This window comes from Lathyrus oleraceus, chromosome 2 (assembly GCF_024323335.1).
Source record: "Lathyrus oleraceus cultivar Zhongwan6 chromosome 2, CAAS_Psat_ZW6_1.0, whole genome shotgun sequence".
NCBI lineage: Eukaryota > Viridiplantae > Streptophyta > Magnoliopsida > Fabales > Fabaceae > Lathyrus > Lathyrus oleraceus.
This window is the reverse complement of record NC_066580.1, coordinates 110382493-110405615: the sequence shown is the minus strand read 5'-3', so window position 1 is coordinate 110405615 and position 23123 is coordinate 110382493. Positions and strand designations below refer to the sequence as shown.

At 35.2% G+C, this 23123-nt stretch overlaps 1 protein-coding gene across 8 annotated transcripts; it reads left to right on the top strand.

The window, feature by feature from the left end:
* Positions 1-19467: 19467 nt before the first annotated feature.
* On the top strand, positions 19468-22506 carry LOC127118338 (uncharacterized). 8 transcript variants are annotated; one of them, XM_051048520.1, is made up of 3 exons: positions 19468-20849; positions 21660-21730; positions 22021-22506. In XM_051048520.1, exon 1 carries the CDS (start codon positions 19711-19713, stop codon positions 20458-20460), a length of 750 nt encoding a protein of 249 aa, XP_050904477.1. In that variant the 5' UTR covers positions 19468-19710; the 3' UTR covers positions 20461-20849; positions 21660-21730; positions 22021-22506. The 8 variants fall into 8 exon arrangements, with proteins under 8 accessions (XP_050904477.1, XP_050904470.1, XP_050904476.1 ...); XM_051048513.1 differs by adding an exon at positions 20936-21005 and having other exon boundaries at positions 21470-22506; XM_051048519.1 differs by having other exon boundaries at positions 21660-22506.
* The last annotated feature ends 617 nt before the right edge of the window (positions 22507-23123 follow it).

Here is a 23123-nt window from a genome sequence, read left to right as displayed (position 1 = left end):
TAAAAACTTTGATTTATAAAAATGTTTAAGTTAATTTTATTAAGCAAACTAAGATTAAGCATAATAATAAGTGAATTGAAGAATTTCATAGAGATAGGGAGTAGAAAATACAACTGAAAGAAAATGAAGCAACATGAAATAAAGAGATAAGAGATGGAGAACATGCACCATAGATTTATAAAGATTTGAACTAATCATCTACCTTAATCTTGTCCCCGAGAGTTTCCACTAAAATGAATTTGAGTTGATTACATGATATGAGCATAAACTTTCTTACAATCAAACAAGAGATTTTACACGAGTTAATCTCCAAAAAAAAAAAAAAATTTTAACAAGTTAATGTCATAAACCAAATAAAGTTTTACTAAGCTGAGCTCAAGAACCAAACAAAGTTTTTCATTAGCTAAACTCAATAACCAAACATAGATTTTAACAGACTAATCTCAAGAACAAAACAAAGATTTTACAGGCTAATCTCAATAACCAAACATAACTTTTAGCATGCCAAACTCAATAACCAAACAAAAAATCTTACAAATATATTACACAAGAGAAAATACCTTCTTGAGTAAAATACAACATTACCACAACATCGCTACAACAAAATTCTCACAAGTATTTTCACTCTCTTGGCACTAAGACAACTTTGGTGAAAGAATAGAAAAAGTAGTATAAGAGAGTATAACCTAATAAAGAGATATTTCAAATTCAAATTCCGGTGGGAAATGAAATGAGGATGGACAATCTTTATATATAACAAGATTTGGCTCAAAAAAGAAATGATTAATGTGCATTTTTAATGTTCTAATAAATTAATCCTAGATGGTAATCGATTAAGAAACCAAATATGGAAAGTTTTTTGAACTCCTTTGTCATTAATCAATTAAAGTCTTCTTTAATTGATTTGATGTGTTACAAATATGTTGATCCATTAACTCTAATTTGGTAATCGTTTAACTTGTGTAAAAAGGCCTCATAATTGATTAAACAAGTCGTTAATTAATTAAGGATGCATATAAAAATATTTTTAGGTGTTTTATAAAACAAGTGGGGATTGGGAAAGACTTTAAGTGTGTATGTGTATGAATTGTCTTAGTATCTTGAGAATTACTCTTATATATTTACATTAAACTAATCACTAAGACACACGTTAAGCGCATGATCAGGCGAGTTTTCACACTTCCTCTCTTTCACAACTTTGGAGCTTCAAGTCTCTTTGATAGATTCAATGATGAATTAGAACTTCAACTAGAACTTGGCTCTTCAAATTTATGAAGCCTGAGATAACTACTCGATTGGATGCCATCATTAGAGATTGTTGAATAGTTGTCACCAAAGACTTCATCAAACATTGTTTGACTTAAGATGTTGTCATCATTGAGGTGACTTGACATTTTCATCATAAATATCATATTAATTGATTAATCATCTTTATAGATAAAGACTCAAGTGAATATCGTTTAACATAAGGTGTTATCATCATCAAAATAAACAAGATCATCTAACAATTGCAGACAGTTGTACCTATAAGCACAGAGATCCATATTCTCTCCCTTTTTGGCGATGCACCACTTTGTCATAAGAACATCCTAAACCCCCTTTTAATTAGATTGATTGCATGTTTATTGGATGCGTCACTCCTTTATTAAATGTGTCACCCATTTTCGAAATAACTCGTGTGACGTGGAAGAATGGGGAAGTGACATGTATGTGATACATTGCAATGTAGAATGAGTCATTTGGGAAGTTAAATATGCTCCCATGAATATATGGAGATTCACTATCCACCCCTCTATATTCTTAAAAGTTGTTACTAATTCTGAGGGGCCTAAGATACATACCAACTCGGTTATAAATACCTCAACGCTGAAGTTGAGGGGACAATCTCATTCAAAGACAAAAAACTATATACATATAGCTTCTTACACCTTATGCAAGTTATATCTCATCCACATAACATACCTTAAAACCTCTTACAACCCTTAATAGTTAGGGGTTGTCACATATTGTATTTTTTAGCTAGTACAGGGTTAGACGTAGTTGTCCTAGTATTCATGTTTTGATCCCGACCATGGCATTTTATGCAATTCTTCTTAACTTTTAATATGGATTATTCGTTCTTAATGCTTGTTTTGGATCTAGCTATCTAAAACATTTTTTCATGCCATGACTTGATATTCAAAACGTGTTAGTCATTACTAGATCAAAGTCTTCCATCTATTGGATATGCTAAAGTCTAAACATAGAGCATGTCCAATGTATGTTTTAACAGTTGAAACTTAATACCGACATATTGGTTAATAGGTTGAGAGATCGTCTTAGGTATTACAGTTAATCTCACGTTGTTAACTCAGACATGAGTTGTGATGAGAGATTTGTGAGGTAATATTAATAACTAATTATAATTTCATATTACTAGTCAAGGATGCTACATGAGAATAGGTAAATGAAATCTAATTCCAACAAGTTTTATCACTGTTAAATATCGGAAGTTCAATTTTATTTTCTGTTATTTTACATTTTAGTATTCCAAAAACAATCAGCCATCTGATAAACCAATCTTAAAGTAATAGAAACTATTAAATGATCTTTAAAAAACAACTAGTCATTATGGAGACAGTAAAAATTGAACTTACTATTTGTGCTTGCAACATCTACTCATATAACATCAAGCAAGGAATCATTTCCACCTTAGCAAGTGAATTGGCATAAGCCCTGAATAACAAGAAATAGACAACGCCAAGAATTTCATAAACAAATAACCAAAATCCATGATCGTAGTCATTAAAGGAAATCCCATAGGGCATGGTTACAAATTGTCATACAAAGAGCGAGAATACAAAGGCAATTGAACTCGCCATGAGAAATGGTTAAGGGACTAAACTTAAAGTCTCGCCCAAGAGACTCATCTTAAATTCTTACCTAAGGGACACAACTTAAAGTCTCTCCTGATGGACTCAACTTAAATACTCTCCTGAGGTATACAACTCTCTTAGTCTCACCCGATGGACTTAGTTGTCTCAGTCTCGCCTAAATCCTCCCCTTCCAAGACCTTGTACTTGAGGGACTGTATAATGGGATAATTTATTGGGTCAAAGAAAATATGATCCATAAGGAAGAAGGATAAGCCAAATATTATGGCGTCAGCAAGTGTACAAGCAGGTTCATATGCCTCTCGAAGTTGCACTACATATCGACCAAATGGGCCATAAATTGCCCAAATTGGCCTAAGGCCACGAAATTAGTTTAACATTTGTCCGCTTAAAAAGTTTTGGGTTGTGACTGTCGGCATAGAATTTCGACATCATGAGTACAATGGGAGGAAATGGGTTCAGAAAGGTACTTGAAGAAATGGTGTTGAGTAATAACATTTTGACAAATGGGATTATGGCCCAAGGGTTTCAAAATAATCATGTTAAATTGAAGTTGAAGACTTAGAGTATTTTTCTAACACTTTAGTTTTAGGAGTTCTCCCATGTTATAAATAGTTCAATGAAGGTTGCATGAGCGAAAATGGCATTTTGGAAGCGAAGCATGGTGATCAAATCATGTAATTTTTTGTAGTCTTATCCATGCATCGAAGACACATAGAGGCAAGTTAGAGATATAAAGCCATGCAAGATAGATATGTGTCCGTTGTTGAGAATATAGTTGTTGTAGACTTGTAGACAGTTATTTATGTACTACTATGTTGATTCTTTGTGTTGGCATCAATTTTGGTAAAACTTAGTGTTATCACAAGATGTCACGCGTGTTGTCTTGACATGTGATATCAGCTTCCTGCAGAATGCTTAAATATGGTTGTGCAGGATTTAGCTAAGATGTCAGCCTGATGTTAAGATACGTGTATGCAGAACATTCAGTCTAAATGTTATGTATTCTGGTATTGCGCTTTTCATGCATATTTGTGTGTGCTTATGTGGAGATTGAATATGCTATTCAAGGAGTAATTTGATTTAAAACCAGAATGATCTATTTTCCAATAAGGGATGATTAGCTGTTGTTTCTTAGAAGATACGGAAGGAAAATAGAATTAGGGTTTTATGATGCCCAGACCCATTCAAAAGCTTCTATTTAAAGGCCATATAAAACCTGTTTTATACACACAAGATACGAACGATAAAGAGAAAGGGTTTTAGGGTTTTAGCTTTGTGTGAGCTTGTGTATTGTGAGTCATTCATTCATCTTGGTGATGTATGAATTAGACTGAGTTTTGTATTGTATTTTGTCCACTATAAGCTTTGAAGCACGGGTGTTTGTTTACTTGGTTGGAACTTTTAAGCAAGATCAAGTATGTGTCCTTGAAGCGTGTCTTCTTTCTTTTGTATTTGTTTTTATATCATTGTTATGATTGAGGGGGAGTGAGTATGGTCTCATATCTAAGAGTTCTTAGATAGAAGTCACACGGGTAGAGATTAGGTGAAAAGATTGTAACTTAAAGTTGTTTACTGAGAGTCTTTGAACTAATTATGTTTAGTGGATTTCCTTCCTGGCTTGGTAGCCCCCAGACGTAGGTGAGTTTGCACCGAACTAGGTTAAGAATTGCTTGTGTCGCTTGTTCAATTGTTTCTTTGTTTTTATCCTGTTTATATTTTAACTGTTGTTCAGATATTAGTGTCGTGACATTACCTTCGACATCTCATATCTGATACCAGAATTTCAATTGGTATCAGAGCAGGCATCCTGCTCTGGTTCTGGGTGAGATCTTGGGACGCTACTTTCTGGTACTATGGATAGAGACGGAGGATCTGTACACAGACCACCAATTCTGGATGGATCTAACTATGACTAATGGAAACCTCAAACGGTAGCCTTCTTGAAATCTTTGGATAATAAGGCTTGGAAGGATGTTCTAACAGGCTGGGAAAATCCTTTCACTCGAAGCAAAGAGAAGTTACAACTGATAAGAAGACTGAGGAAGAATGGACCAAGGAGGAGGATGAACTAGCTCTTGGAAACTCTAAAGCATTGAATGCTATATTCAATGGGGTTGATAAGAACATCTTCAAACTGGTGAACAACTGTGAGGTGGCTAAAGATGCTTGGAATATTCTTAAAACCACTCATGAAGGTACCTCTAGAGTGAAGATGTCTAGATTACAGCTGCTTACTACTAAGTTTGAGAATTTGAGGATGAAAGAAGATGAAAGTATTCATGACTTCCATATGAATATCCTTGAAATTGCTAATGCCTCAGGAGCCCTGGGCAAGAAGATGTCAGATGAAAAGCTTGCGAGGAAAATTCTCAGATCACTTCCCAAGAGATTTGCCATGAAAGTGACAGCTATAGAAGAATCTCAAGATATCTGCAAGATGAGAGTGGATGAGCTAATTGGATCCCTCCAAACATTCGAGTTGGGAATGAATGATGGATCTGAAAAGAAAGTCAAAAGCATAGCCTTTATGTCAAACACTAAAGATAAAGAGGAAGACAGTAGTCAGGATACTGATGAAGGTATGGCAAATGATGTAGCATTACTTGGGAGATAATTCAACAAACTCCTGAAGAGGATGAATGTGAGGTCAAATTCTAATGTCAAGAACAACTTATTTGACATCAGTAGCCCCAATGATGCTGGAAGAAGAACAAAATCTGAGGAAAAATCCAAACAGGGCAAAGGAATTCAGTGCCATGAATGTGAAGGGTATGGACACATTAGAGCTGAATGTGAGACCTATCTCAAGAAACAGAAGAAGAGTCTTGCTGCTACTTGGTATGATGACAATTCTGAAAGTGAAACAGAAGGAGAGTCTGCCAATCTTGTGACTGCCTTGACTGGAAGATGGAATTATGATGAAGACTCCAGTATTGATGAATTAACCTTTGATGAAGTAGCTACTTCCTACAGGAAGTTGTATTTCAGAAGTGAAGAAGTGTGTCAACAAGTGGAGAATCAGAAGAAACTGATAACCCAACTAGAGGATGAGAAAACAGAACACTTAGAAACCATTTCTAAGTTGAAGATCGGAGTCGTGTTCTTGAACTCCAAACTAGAAGAGATGACGAAGTATGTCAGAATGCTAAACAGTGGATCTGACACCTTAGATAAAATCCTCCATACTGGAAAGATGGCAGGAGACATGAATGGCCTTGGGTTCAATGAATCCTCTCCTGACTGTAGTCCCACTGGTAGCAAACCAAATATGTCACATCAGGTGTCTCAACATCACAAGGAAAGACAACATAAAGGAAAACACCAAATATGGAGATGTCATTACTATGGGAAATTTGGCCATATAAAACCATTCTTCTTTAGGTTGTATGGTTATCCTAGTCCTACTCACCATCAACCTAGACCCAAACAACACATCACTATTAATAGAAAATAGTGGGTTCCTAGGGCTGGTGCTACTAACTTGATATCTCACACCTCCTTCAGAGTCTCAGCCAAAGAAGATTGGTACTTTGACAGTGGATGCTCCAGACACATGACTGGAAGCAAAAACATGCTAATTGACCTCCAACCTCATGCCACCAGCTATGTAACTTTTGGTGATGGAGCAAAGGGTGAAATCAAGGGGATTGAAAAGTTGAACTATCCTGGAGTCCCTAACCTGGACAATGTGCTGCTTGTTAAAGGATTGACTGCAAACCTGATCAGTATCAGTCAACTATGCGACCAAGGTCTAAATGTGAACTTTACAAAAACTGAATGCTTGATTACTAATGCAAAAAATGAGGTGATCATGAGAGGAGTCAGGTCTAAGGACAACTGCTATATGTGGAATTCTCAAGAAACTAGCTATTCATCAATATGTGCTCTAGCTAAAGAAGAAGAAGTGAAACTATGGCATCAAAAACTGGGTCATCTGCATCTTAAAGGAATGAAGAGGATCATATATGTTGAAGCAGTCAAAGGAATCCCAAAATTAAAGATTGATGAAGGAAGAGTTTGTGGTGAATGTCATATTGGAAAGCAGACAAAGATGTTACATCAGAAGATCAAACATGACACCACATCTAGAGTACTGGAACTTCTCCACATGGACTTAATGGGACCTATGCAGGTGGAAAGTCTTGGTGGGAAAAGGTATGCTTATGTTGTGGTGGACGATTTCTCCAGATATACCTGGGTGAGTTTTATAAGGGAAAAATCTGATGTGTTTGATGTGTTCAAAGATCTTTGCCAAAGACTTCAAAGAGAAAGAGAGAGTCGGGTTATCAGAATCAGAAGTGATCATGGGAAAGAATTTGAGAACAGTAAATTTGCTGAATTTTGTTCATCTGAAGGAATTGGTCATGAGTTCTCTTCTCCCATTATCCCTCAGCAAAATGGTGTGGTGGAAAGGAAAAATAGAACTCTCCAAGAATCTGCTAGAGCTATGATTCATGCTAAGAAGTTGCCTTACCACTTCTGGGCCGAAGCTATGAACACGGCCTATCATGTTCACAACAGAGTAACCTTGAGGAAAGGGACCCGAACCACTTTATATGAAGTCTGGAAGGGAAGAAGACCTACTGTCAAATACTTCCATGTGTTTGGTAGTAAATGTTATATCCTGGATGATCGTGAACAAAAAAGGAAAATGGACCCCAAGAGTGATGAAGGAATATTTTTGGGCTACTCAACAAACAGCAGAGCCTTTAGAGTTTTTAATTCCAGAACAAAAGTTATGATGGAATCTATCAATGTTGTTATTGATGATCAAGAGACTGATGTCACAGACGATGTTGAAACATTTCTGAATGATGCCTCAACTGATCTCCTGGACAAAAGTAATGAGAGTGAGTCCACTCAAGTTGAACCTGAAGCTGATAAAGTTAATAAGGGACTCTCTATCAGAATTCAGAAGGATCATCATAAAGATCTCATTATAGGAGACCCAAATTAAGGGGTCACCACTAGATCAAGGGAAGTGATCTCACATGCCTGTTTTGTGTCCAAGATTGAGCCTAAGAATGTCAAAGAAACCTTAATTGATGAATTATGGATCAATGTCATGCATGAAGAGTTAGGCCAATTCAAGAGAAATGAAGTGTGAGAATTGGTTCCAAGACCTGAAGGAATAAATGTTATTGGAATGAAGTGGGTTTACAAGAATAAATCTGATGAAAAAGGTGTGGTTACTAAAAATCAAGCAAGATTGGTAGCACAAGGATACACTCAAGTTGAAGGAGTTGACTTTGATGAAACATTTGCTCATGTAGCTCGCCTGGAGTCCATTAGATTATTGTTAGGAGTAACATGTATTCTGAAGTTTAAACTATTCCAAATGGATGTGAAAAGTGCCTTCTTAAATGGCTACTTAAATGAGGAAGTGTATGTTAAACAATATAAGGGGTTCACAAACCCAAATCTTCCAAAGCATGTGTATAAGTTAAGGAAAGCTCTCTATGGGTTGAAACAAGCTCCTAGAGCTTGGTATGAGAGACTCACAGTGTTTCTCATTGACAATGGATACAGGAAGGGAGGCATTGATAAGACTTTATTTGTCAAAGATGAAGGAGGAAAGCTCATGGTGGCTCAGATATATGTGGATGATATTGTGTTTGGTGGGATGTCAAGTAAGATGGTTCAATATTTTGTTGAACAAATCGTCAAGCATGCATCTACTAATGCAGTTAAGCTGCCTATTGCCTTTCCCTCTATGATTTATGGGATTATCCTAAATCAACACCTTGGTATTCTGAGTTCTAATAACTTACCTAGTAGAAGAAAACTTGTTCTGTCTGTGCACTATAAACTGTTTGAAGGCAGTCATGTCGAAGACATTGTCATGAAATCTGCCATGAAAAAGTCAGCCTCAAAATTTGGAACTATTGCTAAGCTGAAGGAGACTTGTAAAGAGTTGGGTGAAGGGATAAGGGTAGCAACGGCTAGGAAACAATCTTTAGAAGCATTGATTGCAAGCTTGGAGCAAGCTGAAGGTGAAAATATTGATCATGCTAAGGAAGTTGAAGCCCACACCTCTAGTGAGAGGTCTGCAACTAATGATGAGACAAGTGGCAATTCTGTTTCTGGTGATGATAAAGCTGCAAGCTCAAGCTCCTCTGATTAGCTCCTTTGACTTTGGTTCCTAGTGATGTGATGGTGTTCCTTGATGTGATGGTTTTTATTGATGTGATGGATTTTCTTGTTTTTGGCAATTCTGTTTTGCTGTTTTGTTGGTTTGTATCTCAGCTTGCTTACAGCTGACTATGTACTTGGTTTTGTAACCCCTTAACTTTTGACATTTTGGTTTATGACTGAATAGACATTTATTTTGTCTCTTTGGTCTATTTTGGCTAAAAAGGGGGAGAAGTAGCTATAGCTATAAATGATGTTTGAGGTTATGTTTGATACAAAGAGGGAGAAGTGTTCTGTTTGTGTGAAGCAGATTGGTGCTTGGTGTGGACTAGCTGAATGGGGAGGCGGTGTATTCTGAGCACAAGCGCATGTGTGTTTACTAGTTGCTATTTTTGCTAGTAATGTGTGTATGTTTACTTTTGTTGCTGCTGAACTAATACTTTGATTGATTTCTTGTGAACGTATGATCTAATGTATGTTTTAGCCAAAATTTGCCAAAGGGGGAGTTTGTTGGTTCTTTGTGTTGGAATCAATTTTGGTAAAACTTAGTGTTATCACAAGATGTTACGCGTGTTATCTTGACATGTGATATCAACTTCCTGCAGGATGTTTAAATATGGTTGTGCAGGATTTAGCTAAGATGTCAGATCGATGTTAAGACATGTGTATACAGAACATTTAGTATGAATGTTATGTATTTTGGTATTGCGCTTTTCATGCAAATCTGTGTGTGCTTATGTGGAGATTGAATGTGCTATTCAAGGAGTAATTTGATTTAAAACTGGAATGATCTATTTTTCCAATAAGGGATGATTAGCTTCTATTTCTTAGAAGATACGCAGGGAAAATAGAATTAGGGTTTTATGCTGCCCAGGCCCATTCAAAAGCTTATATTTAAAGGCCATGTAAAACCTATTTTATACACACAAGATACAAACGATAAAGAGAGAGTTTTAGGGTTTTAGCCTTGTGTGAGCTTGTGTATTGTGAGCCATTCATTCATCTTGGTGATGTATGAATTGGACTGAGTTTTGTATTGTATTTTGTCCACTCTAAGCTTTGAAGCACGAGTGATTGTTTACTTGGTTGAAGCTTTTAAGCAAGATCAAGTATGTGTCCTTGAAACATGTCTTCTTTCTTTTGTATTTGTTTTTATATCACTGTTGTGATTGAGGGGGAGTGAGTAGGGTCTCATATCTAAGAGTTCTTAGATAGAAGTCACACGGGTAGAGATTAGGTGAAAAGACTGTAACTTGAAGTTGTTTACTGAGAGTCTTTGAACTAATTCTGTTTAGTGGATTTCTTTCCTGGCTTGGTAGCCCCTAGACGTAGGTGAGTTTGCACCGAACTGGGTTAACAATTGCTTGTGTCACTTGTTCAATTGTTTATTTGTTTTTATCCTGTTTATATTTTAATTGTTGTTCAGATATTAGTGTCATGACATTACCTTCGACATCTCATATTGGATACCAGAATTTCATACTATATATAGGAGTTATGGTATTAGGATTCAGGGGTGGCAAATCATTACAAAAAAAAACTCTATAAGTACCCATGCGATAGAGAGAATCGAGTTAGCGAGGAAAGTGTATGATTTTGCATATCATCTTTTAAGTACTTAAGCAATTTATTCTAATTTCTTGTTTTCCATACTTCTACCCATAAATTTACGTTTCTTTTACTTTCAATTTTGTAAGGATTTTGATCTTGTCGAAATCCCTTTGTTTTCTTTACAAACTTTCTTTATTTTCTTGCAAAGTTAGAACTTGTGTTACATTTACAACAAATAGTTGTACATATTTTAAAGAATTTATGCACATATGTCATATGATTCACTAGTTGATCTTGCAAGTAAAATTTTCTAAAGAGACTAACGGTTGTTTACTAAAATTAAGGGTAAACAAATTGGCACGCTCAGTGAGACATTATGCTAAAAAATTTAAATTCACAATTTTTTTGTTCTTTCTTTTATAAATTGTTCTTTGTACACGAAGTGTTCTTGATATTTGTGAGTGTATGCGTTTAAGAAGTGAAAAATATTCGCCTAAAATGATGCGTTTGTCATACCCCAAAATTTGCCATATCCTTTTCATTTTTCATCTGACTTCTATTTTTGATTCATCTGCATCCTCTGAGGCATCTAGGTCATTATTTCATTTCATTTTTAAACAAATATCATTGGTTCAAAAGTTCTTTCTATTTAGGATACAAAGATTAGATTCTTGTCAATTGGCTTGGCAAATCTTAGGGGTTGGGTTTTCTTTCAGGGCATATATGGGATCAAACCTTTTTTGGATTTATTTTACATTGACCTAGTTGTTCATCTCTTGAAACCCTAATCTTTGGTATGGACTTTGATCATGATTGGTTTGCATCATGGAATGGTTGTTTTTGAAAGGGCATTATTAAGTTTGGCTTTTGGGGATCATGTTCAGTGATTACTAGTGTTTATTGCTTGGTTCATGACATGACATTCATACAAGACCAAGTTTCATTCATAAACTTTAATTAACTTGATAATTTGATTTAATTAAATAATTTTGATAATTAATCTTAATTAGCTTAATTAAGTGATTTAATCAAACTTTAATCAATTGATTTTTCTTAATTAAAATTTGATTGACTTATTTCACCATTATTTTAAAACCGTTTAAATACCATTTCAACAATCATTTTCAAACTACCAACTCAATTTCATTCATAATCACTTCGACTTCAACCCATTTCAAAACCATTTTCATAATTCATTTCCTCTGCAAACGCAAATAAAAACCTCGATCAATATTTAGTGCGCCTTTTCCAAATCAATTCAAAATACCTAATCACGGTTAAACACCATTTCATTAAAGATGAAAAGAGGGATGATCTCGAGTCTTCAATTTCTCTCCTCAGTTATTTGAGTACGAGTTCCCTTACTCGACTAGTCAAATAATTGTCATCTCTTAAAAACTTTTAATGCGAGTTTCCTCAAATCCTTTCTAAACCGATCAAATCCAAATCATTTTCATAATAACTTAGACAAAAAATGAGGTGGTCTAGAACATTCTATTCACTTCCCCGAATACTTGGATACGAGTTCCCTTACTCGGTCATTCGAGTATTCATCGTTTATCTAAAACATGTTAATAATATCTAAACCCTTTCATTAAGGATGAAAAGGGAGATGGTGTCGAACCTTCGATTCCTCTCCTCGATTGTTTGAATACAAGTTCCCTTACTCAACCATTTGAGCAACCATCATCCATTAAAAAAATCCTAATCAAACTTATGCAAACTCATTTTCATAATAACTTGGATGAAAAAGGAAGTGATCTAGAGCCTTTTATTCCCTTCCCGAATACTTGGATACGAGTTTCCTTACTCGGCCATTTGAGTGTTCGTCATTCGTCCAAAATACTAAGAACTATCTAAATCCTTTTGCAATTAAATATGAAATGGGAGATGGTCTAGAGCCTTCGATTCCTCTTCTCGATTGTTTGGATACGAGTTCCTTTACTCGACCATTAGAGCAATCATCATCCAACAAAATAGTCAATCAATCAAACTTTTTTTCTCGTGCGATCAAAAACCTTTTCAAAAAGAACATTGTTTAGTCATTTCTAATGCGTATACAAACTAGTGCTTAAGCCTCCACCGAGAGTAGACAAGTCAATGTTTAATCCTTAGAACACGATCCAAACACTTGTTCATTAAAAAACACAAACCAATAAACCGTGGCCTTCCCCCCGAACTACGAAGCTTTGAGTTCCTCATTGTACGTGAGGATACGTAGAAGCAAGACTCCCAATCTTGTCAAACACCCTAATAAAGACATTTTGTGACCCATTTTATTTTTATTTTACACTTTTGATCATTCGAAGAAAACAATTAACGCAAGCTAACATTCAATCGCAAGTTTAGACTAAAAGGTTTTCATTGAGTACAACGGACGTGAGGGATGCTAATACATTCCCCTTGTGTAATCGACTCCCGAACCCGAATATGGTTGTGACGGCCATTTTCTTTTTCTTTTAAGGGTGTTACCGATATTTTCCCTTTCCTATTTTGGAATATATAAAGTTAGGTGGCGACTCTGTTCAAATCATTTTTTTCGCGACCATCGTGAAAGATCGTATTTTTTGAGATGTGACACACACCAGTAAATAGACATTAGAAGAAACATTGCACTGACAGTGTTCACACACTTGTCGTATACCGGGGAACAAACAACATTACAAAAAAATTTGTCTTGATGAACCGACCTCCTCTTATACCATTATGTAACACCCTAAATCCCAAAGCTTATATAAAAAGATTTATTTGACTATTTAAGGTGTCACCAGCAACCACCATCCAAAACTCATCAAAAGCATCTGACAACGCGCAACGAAAAAACATTTCATAACAATATCATTTTAAACTTCTTAAATAAAGTATTAAACTTTAAAATTAACAAATTCAACTTTAACTTAAAAACATGATAAATGTCTCGTTCTCGATGTTACAAGACCAAAGCACTAAAACCACTATGCGATTTTCATACCCCAAAATTTTCCCCACGTTTTTATTTTTACCTGGCTTATTGATGCATTCCTCTGCATACATAGTTCTCTTATTAACTATTCATTTAGGTACAATCATTCATTCATCTCTATATTCATTCCAAATCATTTAGGTCATTAATTCACAAGTGCATGCTTCAAGTAACATCATCTGATTCAAAGGCTTCTCCTTATTTAAGGAAAGGTGTTGGATTAAGGGTTGCATTTTTGCTCATTATGTCTCACTTTTGTTTGGCTTTGGGACACCACGAGACTTGATGAGTCATTCTCTTGGGTCAGGTATCTTTAGGTCACTGATTCCTATTTTGTGATATTTATTCATGAAAGTAGAGGGAAATGAGAGTTTGGGACCATTGAGTACATCTCATTCATGATCTAACCAAATTCAATAAAGGTTCATCCAAAAATCACACAATTCATTCAATAAAGCCTTTTATTACAAAAAAAAATATTCATTACAATATCCAAATCCAAATTACAAATTCCATACAAAAATATACATTTTTGACCTATAGTTGACTTTGGTCACTTGTTGACTTTTTGGTCAACCATTTGACTAAAGCCAACCAATAATCCTGTCCCTAAATTCCCATTTTATTCATTCATAAGCTATACCCTTCTTTATGCATCCAAGTCTTTGTTAATTTGCCTTGAACATGTCACAAAGGAGCCTTGGTCATTCCACTTTATACACCTTAACCCTACAAGGACAAAATTCCTAACACATAAGCACATACACAAATGCTAGGTCAATATACATAAACAAATCATGCATGTCATTCAGGTTAAGCCAATACATACATACATTCACACCTAACAATTAAATTTTAATCCAACATTAACAATCTACTAACCTATTTTCACCTAATACTAACTAACTAATTGTTTTAATCATCCAATCAACTTTTTTAGCTCATTCTAACTCAATATCCATTCTAACTCAATATCCATTTTATTTTTCAATTCAAAACATTTATTAATTCAATCCATAATGTAAACACAACTTGGCATCAATAATTAACTCTTGTTACATTCAGCCTAATTAAAAATCACCATGAAAGGTTGGAATCGAGCATCAATTTAAAGCTCAAAGTCTAATATGTTATTTAATAACATTACCTCTTTCTTGAAATATTATTATTAAGAAAATCTAATTGCATTAATATTTTTTATTTGTATTTTTATGAGAAAATATAAATAAACTATTTCAATTAAAAGAGAAATTTATTAAATTATTAATATAAAAAATAAACAAATATAAAAAAAATTGAGAAATTTTATATTTAGAGATAAATATAATATTAAATAGCGGTAAAAAAATTAATATAACATTTAATAATATTTATTTTTATTTATGTGAATAAAAAGGAATAAACAAATAAATAAATAAATAAATAAAATTTTCAATTAAAATAAAATAAAATAAATTTTAGACAGAAAAAAGTTCTCATTTATATTATTTTTGAGAAATTAAAACGAATTTTTTACTCAAATAACCCACTTTTTCAAAAAAAAATCCACTTTTTAGATTAATTTCCAAACTACCACAACTTTAAAAAAATGTTAAGACGTAGGTGCCAAATGAATTGATGCATACCCTTAATTTTAAAGAGGGGGCGCCAATTGAAATAACTGCAACACATGATGTTGCCAATTCAATTGACGTTCATGTGTAAGAAAGGAGATGAGACGCCAATTGGTCTGGCGCATCCGTGTATTGTGTAATTTTTCTTGTATAAATAAATGTGTTGTGTTATTCATTTTTCTATATCTATTTTCATTATATTGCAACATGGTTCGTCTTCATCGCCGCTTTGGAGAAGTGATTTATTCGAGAGACAAGCCTCCGATGGAGAAATGACTACAACATATGATGTTGCCAATCCAATTGACGCTCATGTGTAAGAAAGGAGATGAGACGCCAATTGGTCTGGCGCATCCGTGTATTGTATAATTTTTCTTGTATAAATAAATGTGTTGTGTTATTCATTTTTCTATATCTATTTTCATTATATTGCAACATGGTTCGTCTTCATCGCCGCTATGGAGAAGTGATTAATTCGAGAGACAAGCCTCCGATGGAGATTCTCTTCTGGAATATTTGTCGTTTCGAGCAACTACAGAGGGAGTTGGTTCGTTGGTTAGACCGAAACATACCTGAAGGCGAATAAATTAGAAGTATGAGAGACTCGATGCCTTACGTGGATGGATGCGAGTAAAAAATGATAAGGATGCTATGGAAGTGATGTTTTGACCAAATGATATCACTTTGATTGTTGTAATCAATTAGAAATGTCGTTTTTAAATGTTGTGGTTAAATATTTTTATCTGTTTTGATATTTGTTGTTTGTGTTGTTTATTCAGACTTGTTCGGTTTTAAGTGTGTTTAAGTTGGAGTGATGTTTTGTTGTTAACCTTGTTGTAACAAAAAGTTATTAATATATCAAAATCAAAGGTTACAAAAATTGAAAGGAGATACTAAATTACGATGCAGAGTTTGCTCCGAGATTGAGACATTTTTTCTTATTGTGTCTGATTTGACAACATATACTACATAATCTTATCATTTTATCAGTCGTATCAATTTCTGTTCCAATACGCGTGTTGTTTGGCCATTCTTTTTTCTCTCTTCGCATCTCATCGTTTTTCCAAACTATGTCCCCTTGATATGGAGGTCAATATTCCTCCATTTCTAGCACTGAAAAGCTTTTGTTATAGACATTCATGACGGTAATGGCCTTGTAAACATCAGATAGATAGCTATAAGCATCTTGGCGAGTATGTGTGCATGCTGCAATGACATGAGAGCAAGGAATACAGAATGCCTGAAACTTTTCACAGTCGCACTAACTTTTGTTTAGTCTCACAACATAGGATAAATTTGGCATCCCCTCATTATGGTCCATTGTTTCGTGTACAATGAAATTTCGCATATGACGGTCAAAGATTGTAATTGCGTGTGTGATAACTTTGATAATTTCCTCTTTCATCACTTTCATACAGCATTCACTGAATAATTGACTCGACATTAAAATTGCACTCCATCTTTCGCCCCTAATTGTGAAGGTTGATGCCAACCTAAAATAGGTTGTTCTGGCTAATATGGTTATTGGTAAATTTCTAATGCCTTTGAATACGCCGTTCATGCATTCCACAAGGTTTGTTGTCATGTAGCCTCATTGACATCCTCTATAAAATGCATGTGTCCATTGCTCTAATGGTATGTTATCCACCCACCTTCCTGCATATGCATTTGACAATCTAATTTCGTCACGATAATGTTGAAATGACGATTGAGTTAGAGCATACTCTGCATTCATCACTTTTCTTGCGAAGGTTCTTGTCTTTGATTGCATGCATGAAGTTTTGTGCAATATGTATAATGCAATAGACATGGGTAGAAGGAGGATTATGCCATCCGCTATCATGGTTATTGTAAGCACTCTCAATAGTAGCATGTCTATCTGAAATCAAATAGAGTTTGCCTTGTGGAGCGACATGTGTTCTGAGACGACTAAGGAAGAAACCACAACCACTAGCGGTTTCACCTTAAACCAGAGCAAAGACAATGGAAAAGACATTATTGTTGCCCTGCAACATCCATAAGCAAAATGCCCTTGTATTTTTCGTATAATAATGTTCCATCAATTTGAATCATAGGTTTGCAGAATGCAAAACCTTTGGTGCATGGTTGAAACGCCCAAAAGAGGCGGTGACAAATTCTATTCCTAGCAATACAAGTTTCGTCTGGCGTGAATGCTGATAATGTCTCCATAATTGCAATTGTCCCCGGTGCATATGTTTTAAGTGCCCATAAAAATCGTGGCAATTATTTGTATGAATCCTCCTAGTTGTCAAATACCTGTTCAAATATTTGTCCTTGCAATCCATGCTTTTTTTGTAAGAGGGAGTATAATTATATCGTGTGGCAATATGAAATATTATTATACTCACCTTCACTGATGGGTCTTTGCTAACAAGCGACAAAATGTCTTGACATATCAATTCAACGCTTAATTTTCGGTGATCTTGTACAACATTAGTGGCAATGTAACTATGAGGTGGGTCTATAGAAGCCATTTCCCAATAATCGCTTCTCTTCCTGTGAGACGTAACCAACCGAAACTTGCAAAAGATGTTACGACATTCGATGACATACCTTCTCGAATCAATGTGTTTCACGGTGAAATCAACAGAGTTATCCATGTGAAATTTTTTGATAGCTCGCACACATTCTTCTTTAGTGTCGAACGTGTCTCTCACTTTTAACTCACCCTCTGACCGTGGATAGGGTTGTAAAAAACATTGTCGGATGTGTCACCGTCATGCAAGTCCATATTTGTCATATGTTGAGACATATTATATACATGACTTAGAGGTAATGGAGATGGATGATCGTCATCTTCAATGTTGTTGTTCAACATATGATCGATCTGTGTCCCAGTTTCTTCTTCTTCATCATCAACGACGTTGACTTCTACTTCTGCAACCAGAATGCTCGTGACTAACAAACATATATTCAACATCTTCTTCCTCTCGCACCTTTAGCAGGTAAAATTTACATTGATTATTTTCGAAATAAATTGGACTCTGGTACGTGATTTGTGACACAGGACAAGATCCTAGACATGACTCTATTCATTTTTTCAAATGCAAGAAATTTGAATTTCTCTTGATTGTAAATCAGATAGTTTCGGTGTTTCGAAAACTAAACTCATATACATCACACTCATATGTCTCACCGTTGCAGTGAGCATTAATAATATATTTGGGTGTAAATGACATAATATGATAATGAAGTTGTGTTGGTTTGAGTAAGAGTGTGATTTTGTGTTGGTACGAGGAAGAATATTAATAAAAGAACATGACATGACCATGCATGCAAGTCCTAGCGCCATTCCATTTGGCGTCTGCTTTGGAATTTTGAACATAGGCGCCAATCCATTTGGCACCTTCTGCGCATCATCATCAAGATCTTAACATGCCAAACACCCAACTACAATACCAAGAGCATACATCGTACCACCACTAACAAGTAGATCATCATCAAGACACCCAACGTCGTTATGCACCTAACACATCACCCTACCATAGCCTCCTTAGCCAAAACACTCACCGATCATTTAACATCAACCGTCCCTCCTCCTACTATAGCCAAGAAGCCCAAACATCACAAAACCAAACACATGCAACAACCATATGACTACCAAACACCACAACAATTATTTCAACATTTCCTCGACGCATCGTTCACACTAATGTCGCCCTTCAATCGTCTTGGTCGCCCTCCAATAACTCAAACACAACCCAACTACTCTGGCATGGATCACGAACTCATCTATGGTGATAGCGCTTCATTGCATACACAGAACTATGCAGATTTGTCTGAATATCTTAGGCAATCTCCTACAGGTGGTGGTGATGTTCCTAGGTCCTCAAATATTCAAACACCTGGGGTGAATCATCAACGTGAGTTAGGGTCACGCGTTCGGGTAGTTAGGGAATGTGGTACCCGAGGTAGTTTAGGTCATCCCGGTCAACGACATTAGTCTTTTTGGTTATCGTATGCAAACGCATATTAATATTAATATCAATTGGTCAGATTTCCACTTTTATCTAAAATGTAGATTTTTTTTCAAAAAAAAATTACATAACCCACGTAAGTGTCAGACCAATTGACGTCTCCTTTAAAATCTAACACACATGCGTCAATTGGATTGACAACACTAGATGCATAAGTCAATCCAATTAACGTCACCTCTTTAATTTAGAGAGTAAGCGCCAACTCTTCCGACGTCTCCTTCAAAATGGATTAGTTTGAGAATTAATTTAAAAAGTAGATTATTTTAAGATTTAAAAAAAAAAAGAGTTTTTATTTGAATAAAAAATTCAATTAAAACCCTAAAACAACAAAAACCCAAAAGCTGCTTCTAATAAAAAAACACTTGTTGCTTCGGAAAGTAGTTGCAGTGACTCCATTCCAGCGCGATTTGCGGCCGCGGTAGCTGCTACTACAAAACGTAACAAACCAGAGCATTGCTTTTCAGAAAAGCTCTACTCCGCACCACGATTTCCATTTGCGGTGCGGTTGACAACATAGCTTAGTTTTTAAGTGTTTACTGAATCTAGCTATACGCGTGTTGAGGTGAAATCAGAGAAAAATGAAAACGCTATCTGAACGTTGTGAATCATCTAAGGAGATATCACTCTCCAAAGCTACCAAAATTCTCTCCAAATTTGTCTCCGCTGACAATGGTGCTTTACAAGTCGTCAATGCATATCTCCACCGTGCTTCCGCGGCTTTCAACGAGCTTAATCAGTTTCACAGGGAGCTTAGACCATCACAGTCTCATAGGAAGAATTGCGGAAGCCACACATCAGATAATAGCGGGAGAGTGGTGGAAAATCATGCTAAGCGTGTTGATGTGAAATATGAGAATGGGTTTGGAAGAGAAAGGGTTCATGATGAGAATGGTGATGAAAAGCTGATTTGGAATGATGTTAAATTGGGTCAAGAACTTAATGGTTCTGTTTTGGGTGGAAGTGAGAAGCAAAAGATAAAAAGAAGAAGGATGAATTTGGTGATAGGGAGGGTGATGGAAAACTATCTAAAAGGAAACAAAATGAAACTGAATCAGAGCAGGGCAATGAAGTTCGAAGAAGTAGGAACGGAGGAGGGAAAGAAGCAAAAGAGAGAGAAGAAGAACAAGAAGGACACAAATTTAGAAGGTGAGAATGCAAAGGAAAAAGAACAGATAGAGGTAGACAAAAAACTTAGCAACAGTGTGAGGAGTGAAAATGGAGGGTTAGTTGGTTCTCGGGAAATTGAAACTGAGAATAAATTACATGCTGAAGAGGTAAAGACGGAGCAAAGGAAGAAGAGGAAGAATAAAAACGTGGAAGAAGTATAAAAATAAATGATACTTTGAATATTCCTGTTGAGGATGGATTCACCTTTGTATTGCCGTGCTCCTGGAGAAGTGTTTGATTTTGCATGAGTGGGTTGAGGATTTCATTTAATTCTAGTTGGTTTTGTTTAGGCACTACTTGCCTACATGGCTGTTATATATGTTGTATATCATAGACCTGTAGGCATTAAAGCCATTGCACAAAGGGTTCATGGTTTTGCTGGTTTGTTTGCTCTTGGCTTAAAGAAACTCGGAAGACCGGAAGTTCAAGATCTTGCCTTATTTGACACTATGAAGGCTAAGAGTTAAGAGTTCAAATGACAAAGCTATTGCAGATGCTGCTACCAAAATTGAAATCAACTTCCGAGTTGAAGATGGAAGATGGAATCACCGTAAGCGTTGCATTTATTGCCGTACTAAATCTGTTTAACTATACTTCCATGTCTTTGGATTATAATGGAGCCTGTTTGCTTTTCAGATCATTGTTGCCTTTGATAAAACTACCATATTAGAGGATGTTGATAAGTTTTTCAAAGTTTTTGCTAGGGGTAAGCCTGATGGTTTTAATCATATTGAATCTGTTGGAAAAGTACTGGATGGCAGATAAACTAGTTGATAACTAATGAACCGATAGCGGATAAGATAACAGTTTGAATTTGAAATATTTGAAAAAACTTGTAGTTGATCTAATTGATAAATATAAAAATAAACAAAAAATTAATATGTATATATTTTCAATTAAGATAATGATGGTAAGAATAAGAAAAAAGTTATATAAGCTCAAATTCTAGTTGAAGTAGGAACTCCAAAAATGCTATAATCTGGTGGGAAAACGCTTTGAACTCGAGAGAAGATTGTTATCAAACTCTGTCTCTACCTTGGTCATACAAGCTTATACGCAATAAAGTATAAGCTAGAGGTTTAGACTTACAAAACACAGCCATTGTATATTTTTTTTTTGCACAGACATCCATTGTATCATGATTCCATCTAAAGTTTTATTCGTGCACAGGTCTCATTCACAGCTGCATCTCTTGCACCAGAGTTTCAGAATGCAATTCCTTCTGGAATTGTTAGGGAGATCCCTTATCTGACACAACCTATCTTTGACGCATATATCCCTTTTCACAAAAATTTCAACTTATGTAGCTGAGTTTTGTTAGCATACTACACTTTTATTTCATTTGATTTTTACTTTATAGGTACCAAACCGAGCATGGTTTACTCAGCTACATTCATTGGCTACAACCAAAAGATCTCTCACATTGCCTCGGTATGATCCCACTTGGATCTTGCATTTATGGTTCTTTTGACATAGGATTGGTTATGATCTCTCAATAGTGTAAAATATTTTGCATTGACAGTGTATAAAAATAAATTCCTTTTGGGTCACTGGTAGGATATTAAAGATTATCATTTGTATTGATTTAACATTATATTTTTCATTTCATCTGATTATAGTTAGCCTCAATTGTGTTGTTTTCTCTTGCTATGTATTTAGAAAAGATGCAATGATCTTCATAGATTAGTGACAGTAAGTAATGCATGTCAATGATCTTCTAGTGAAGTTGCTAACCATGGAATTCCTGAACCTGAAAATGCTCAACTCTTTGGTAGCATCTCACCTGTGCCTTGGGGTTCAGCACTCATATGGCCAATCTCTACATAGCCATGATGGGTTCTCAAGGACTCACTGACGCATCTAAGATAGCGATTTAGAATGCAAACTACATGGCGAAGCGATTAGAGGTTTAAACCGTCATAAATTATATTTATTTTTCTTTTCATATATGTCATATACCATGAAGGTTTTATACTTATACTTTGACTTCTATAGCAAAACGTCGCATGGACTTATAGATTTCACATACCAACCATTTCATGGACTGTGAAAGGTATGATTTTGAGCCTAGTGATAGTGATAGATAGGTATGTAGATATGGATCTTCCTAGGAAGAAAAAAAACCTTGTTTGTGTTTCTTTTGCTTTGCATTTTCTATTGTGTAATCTTTTCTGATTCAACTCAACATTGTTGCACTCTGAGTTAGACGTTTCGTGACGCTTTTATTTCCATTAGAAAACAAATCGCTGAGAATGAGAAAGGAAATGCTAATGTTCACAACAATGTTCTCAACGTAAAGATTTTTAAAAAGTTTGTTTACTATACAGAACTAATAATGTACTAATATTGTAAATTTCATTTTCTATGTCAGGAAGTGTTGATAATGTGTATGGTGACCACTGGAGAGTGATGGAAAGTTCATTCAGGTGAGTTGATGTGAAATCTTAGAACGAATTTGGAAAGGAAAGAGTTCATGATGATGAGAAGGTTGATGAAAAATCTTTTCTTAATGATGTTAACTTTAATCAAGAACTTAATAGTTATGTTCTGGATGGAAATGAGAAGCACAATAATAAAGAAGAAAAAAAAGGATTGAATTTTTCGAGATAAGGAAGGTAATGGAAAACTATCTAAAAACTGTAATCGAAAATCGAATTAACTTGGAGTATAAGTTAGGGCATTGATATGTTCTAACATTAAAATATTGGGACTCCAGCATATAAGAATGAATTCAACTTTTTGGAAATCAGATATATTAATAAATACACCAACAGTGTACTAAAATTAAATATACATGAGTTGCGAATAAAATTACTCTTCATTA

Excerpts from the sequence above, each read along its gene's own strand:
- LOC127118338 (XM_051048520.1), top strand. The coding sequence starts at position 19,711 with ATGAAAACGCTATCTGAACGTTGTGAATCATCTAAGGAGATATCACTC.